Genomic DNA, 4542 nt, shown 5'->3' with positions numbered 1-4542 from the left:
AATTAAGAGCTGCCTATAATTAAATTACAACCTCGAGTTAACCAATGGCAATTCTTGTTTCATTAGCAAAGCAAGGGGAGTGATGGAAAGAAAATCCTTCCTGATTGCACGATGGTGTCAGTTGGCTCCTTTGCTGCCTCTCGAGTCACAGCAAGGCGTTTTCCTGCTGTTAGATTAGGAAAGGCGTTTGCAAAAGCCTGCTGTGGTATATGTTGAGCTAATAGTGCATGGCTTCCTATTGAGCTATGCAGGTCGAGAATTGCGTCTCGCCCGCGAGTGATCGCTCCAAGAAATGTATGAATGTGGGCAGTGGTTTTCCGAGCTCCGACGGGTCAGAGCTGTCTCTGCGGGAGCATCCGATTATATGTGCAAGTGACAACCTGGAGAGAAGTTCGCCCCAGAAAAAAAACTCGAGGGAGATGACGAATCAGTCAGAGGCTGACAATTTTCCAGACTCCAAGGACGCAACAGGGGACGTCCAGAGGGGCAAACTCTCTCCTGATCTTCACGGAGACATTCGTCATCATTTCGATGGATCTGCAGGAGAAAGGTGCATCTTTTCTCCATCCTCCCAGCCGCAGTCAGTTTCAGCAGCAGCCATGTTCCCTTACCCGAGCCAGCATGGACCTGCGCACCCGGCTTTCTCTATTGCAAGTCCCAGCCGTTACATGGCCCACCACCCGGTCATAACTAATGGAGCGTACAACAGCCTTCTAACCAACAGCTCTCCTCAAGGCTACACGGCAGCGGGCTACCCTTACGCACAACAGTATGGACACGCGTACCAAGGAGGGGCTTTTTACCAGTTCTCCACGGCGCAGGCGGGACTGGTTCCAGGGAAAGCGCAGGTGTACCTGTGCAACAGGGCGCTGTGGCTGAAGTTTCACAGACACCAAACAGAGATGATCATCACAAAGCAAGGACGGTAAGTGCGCGCGTAATCGATCACTCACATCTGTAAAGAATCCATTTCTGGAGATCACTGATTTTGATTTTGAAGTTCAAAAATGACGCAATCATATCTGTAATTGCTTATATAAAAAAACGTAACAGATGAATGAAATACTCCACATTTAGCAGCACGGAAAAATCACCAGGAAAAATAAATATAACGGCTCTCCGTGCGTGTTTTTTTGCGTTTTCTAAATCACGTGCTTCTATTTTCCACAGACGAATGTTTCCATTTTTAAGCTTCAACATTTCTGGTCTTGACCCAACTGCTCACTACAATATATTTGTGGATGTGATACTTGCTGATCCAAATCACTGGAGGTTTCAAGGAGGCAAGTGGGTGCCATGTGGAAAGGCAGACACAAATGTCACAGGTATTAGAATTTATTTACTCTGACATTTTTATGTGGGTTTGTTTCGGCTAATGTAAAGGTAAAACACTTTTATTTTTTTTAATCTCGCTAAACAAATTTCATTAATTATAATTCAAATATGTTTGTGTTTGTTTTAGGAAATAGGGTTTACATGCACCCAGACTCGCCAAATACCGGCGCGCACTGGATGCGTCAAGAAATATCATTTGGAAAACTAAAGCTGACAAACAACAAAGGTGCCACCAACAACACGGGGCAGGTAAGCAATATAACATGACATTTGTTATCGACACTTTTGTTTATTATCATAAATGGTTTACTGTCTTACTGGCTGCATCATTTCTAAAATAATTCTAAACTCGTTTCTGGTTTTATTTCCTGACGTGCGTCTCTCCTTGAATCTCCAGATGGTGGTCCTGCAGTCTCTCCACAAGTACCAGCCCAGGCTCCATGTGGTGGAAGTCAACGAGGATGGGACAGAGGACAGCAGCCAGCCGGGAAGAGTCCAGGCTTTCACCTTCACCGAGACGCAATTCATCGCCGTCACAGCTTACCAAAATACCGACGTACGAAATATTTATATATTTTAAACACAAACACCAACGTTTTAAACGTATAGATATTTTGATCAAAACGATGCATTTTTTAAATATTATTTTTATTCTCATTTGTTTCTAAATAACGCGGAACGAGGATTTTTTGTATTTTTATCGGAGATCGAATAAATATTTAGACATTGAGTGTCTTCATCCAGTCAGCACGATTTCTCACGAAAAAAAAAAGAGGACTCGTCCTATATAAAATCATTGTTTTACTGAGCCCTGCAGTGAACCCAAACTCGTAAATTTGTTTTTCTGATCGATGCATCATCTTCCCCACAGATAACGCAATTGAAAATTGATCACAACCCGTTTGCTAAAGGATTTCGGGACAACTACGACACGTAAGAGTTTATTTCATTTTTTCTGTTTTTAAACTCTGGGTTGGTCGTTAAATTGTGTCAATAGAATTGACATTTTTTTTGTAATGGATGCTTCTGTAAGTTTGACTATATATAAGCAACAGCAAAGCCACCGCGCACTAAAAAAATAACCCTAAACATGTGGAATGTTTTATTCATCGAAATTCGAGGGGGCGTCAATTTCTTATTTTTATTAATCAGATATGAGGTTCACCGTGAGTGTTATTATATTTAAGAATTAACCGAAACTGAAACAGATTTCCCTTAAATTTAGCAGCCAGAAATGTCACGTAAATATTTGACCAAAATTAAAAACGTATCTTCAGAAATAATTTCACATAATTCTGTTATTGTATGTCATTCGAGTATAATTTATACGCTTTGAGGATTATGTATACATGTTGACAATATTTAAATAAAATAAAACACAAACGGATTACTTTTTGGTGAGGCAATTGATGCATTCTTTTATTTTATTTAATTACGCAAGTCTATTTCGATTTCAGTCATCACTGCTGAGGCACTTGGTGAAATGGATGTTTACCTAAATTGAATGGACCTTTACGCACCGTTTCGGAACTGAATTGTTTCTCTGTTTTTCTCTCCATCTTTTCAGAGTCTACACAGGCTGCGACATCGACCGCCTAACTCCATCGCCGGGTGACTCCCCACATTCACAGATCGTGCCCGGTGCGAGATACGCGATGTCGAGCTCTTTCCTGCAGGACCAATTTGTCAGCACTTATGCCAAATCTCGCTTTCACCCTGGCATGGGGACTTGTCCTGGCACGGAGCGCAGCGTCCCACTCGGCAACAGCTTGCTCTCCCCGCAGCAAACCGAGGAGCCCACTGTTGCCACCCCCCCGCAGCGATGGTTTGTCACCCCTGCTAACAACCGACTGGACTTTGCTGCCTCGGCATACGAAGCCGCCGATTTCGCCGGTAACGCGGCCACCTTGCTGTCCTACGCAGCGGCCGGAGTAAAGGCTCTTCCTCTGCCGACTGCAGGCTGCTCCAATCGGCCTCTTGGCTATTACGCAGACCCGTCAGGCTGGGGGGGACGCACGCCGCCGCAGTATTGTGGTGTGAATGGCAAATCCAGCTCGGTCTTTTCCTGCTGGCCCTCTAACACTATCGGAGGCCGAGTGGGCACCAATTACCTGGCCGAGGAGGGAGACTCTATCCCCACAGAGAGGTCACCGATCGGCGCGTCGGAGGAGTCCAAACCCAAAGACATCACGTCAGAGTCGAACTGGATAGAGACGCCGTCCTCTATTAAATCAATCGATTCAAGTGATTCTGGGATCTTTGAACAGGCCAAAAGGAGAAGGATCTCGCCTTGTGCAACGCCAGTCTCCGAGACAGTGTCCCCGTTAAAATCCGAGCTGCTGACACCGAGAGAGTGCGAGAAAAACTGCACGAAGGACATTGGTTATTACAATTTCTACCATCACAGTTAAACATATTTCTATCTATCGATCTATCTATCTCAACAAGTCAATTAAATTAAATAAAAAAGATCAAAACATTCTTCTACTTGACTTGAGACCTTTGTTCTGGGTTGGGCGCCTTTCTTCTTTGTTAATAACGGAGAAATTGTAATTATGAATATAACGTGCATACTATTGGTGATAGTAACATCTCTTTCATAAGTAGTGTTTTAAAATCGAACCATCTTCTGTTCAGTAACTGTTAGATATGAAGAATCTGTACATGAAATGTTCTTGTGTAGTATATACTGGAATAATATTCCCCGTCAGAAAAGTATGTATTTTGTACTTTATCAAAGCTGTAGGCTACAAAATGTTCATGACTGTAGATCACTGCTCCAATTATACCTGTGGTTGAATCATTACGTGTCGGTAATAAAAACTAGTCTCGTTATTTATTCTGTCAAGACGTTTATTTTTCAGCCTGTATCGCTATGCTGTTGTGAAAATCTCTGTATCTGCTGTAGTGTGATTGAAACGTAATAAATGATGTTATTACAGCTAAAGACAGTTTTTGGTTTATTTTTTGTTTTGTTTTGTATTTCTTATTTATTTATTTATTTATTTATTGTCACGCTCCTCGAGACTTCCATTAATTGATTCTGGACGCGGAATGTATTCCAAATAAAAATTAAGAATATTCAAATACGACTCTAACTAAAATATAATAAATAATGCCACTTAAATTATGCTCCAGAGACCATTCTGTCTTTTTTTTTTTTTTTTTGCGATTGGCGCAGAATCTAAACAATAAATGTTCGTTTGA

At 42.1% G+C, this 4542-nt stretch overlaps 1 protein-coding gene across 1 annotated transcript; it reads left to right on the top strand.

The window, feature by feature from the left end:
* The first annotated feature begins 245 nt into the window (after positions 1-245).
* On the top strand, positions 246-3746 carry LOC137912767 (T-box brain protein 1-like). Its single transcript, XM_068756905.1, has 6 exons — positions 246-925; positions 1171-1325; positions 1463-1584; positions 1733-1891; positions 2207-2268; positions 2903-3746. The coding sequence occupies exons 1-6, from the start codon at positions 246-248 to the stop codon at positions 3744-3746; spliced, it is 2022 nt and encodes a 673-aa protein (XP_068613006.1).
* The last annotated feature ends 796 nt before the right edge of the window (positions 3747-4542 follow it).

The sequence above is a fragment of the Brachionichthys hirsutus genome, unplaced genomic scaffold, assembly GCF_040956055.1.
Source record: "Brachionichthys hirsutus isolate HB-005 unplaced genomic scaffold, CSIRO-AGI_Bhir_v1 contig_790, whole genome shotgun sequence".
NCBI classification, from domain to species: Eukaryota; Metazoa; Chordata; class Actinopteri; order Lophiiformes; family Brachionichthyidae; genus Brachionichthys; species Brachionichthys hirsutus.
This window is presented reverse-complemented; position numbering and strand designations above follow the sequence as displayed.

Bases quoted from the DNA above. Each gene is read 5' to 3' on its own strand.
- LOC137912767 (XM_068756905.1), top strand. From the start codon at position 246: ATGCAGGTCGAGAATTGCGTCTCGCCCGCGAGTGATCGCTCCAAGAAA. The intron at 1,585-1,732 runs GTAAGCAATATA...TTGAATCTCCAG, and splicing joins CCACCAACAACACGGGGCAG to ATGGTGGTCCTGCAGTCTCT. The intron at 1,892-2,206 runs GTACGAAATATT...TCTTCCCCACAG, and splicing joins CAGCTTACCAAAATACCGAC to ATAACGCAATTGAAAATTGA.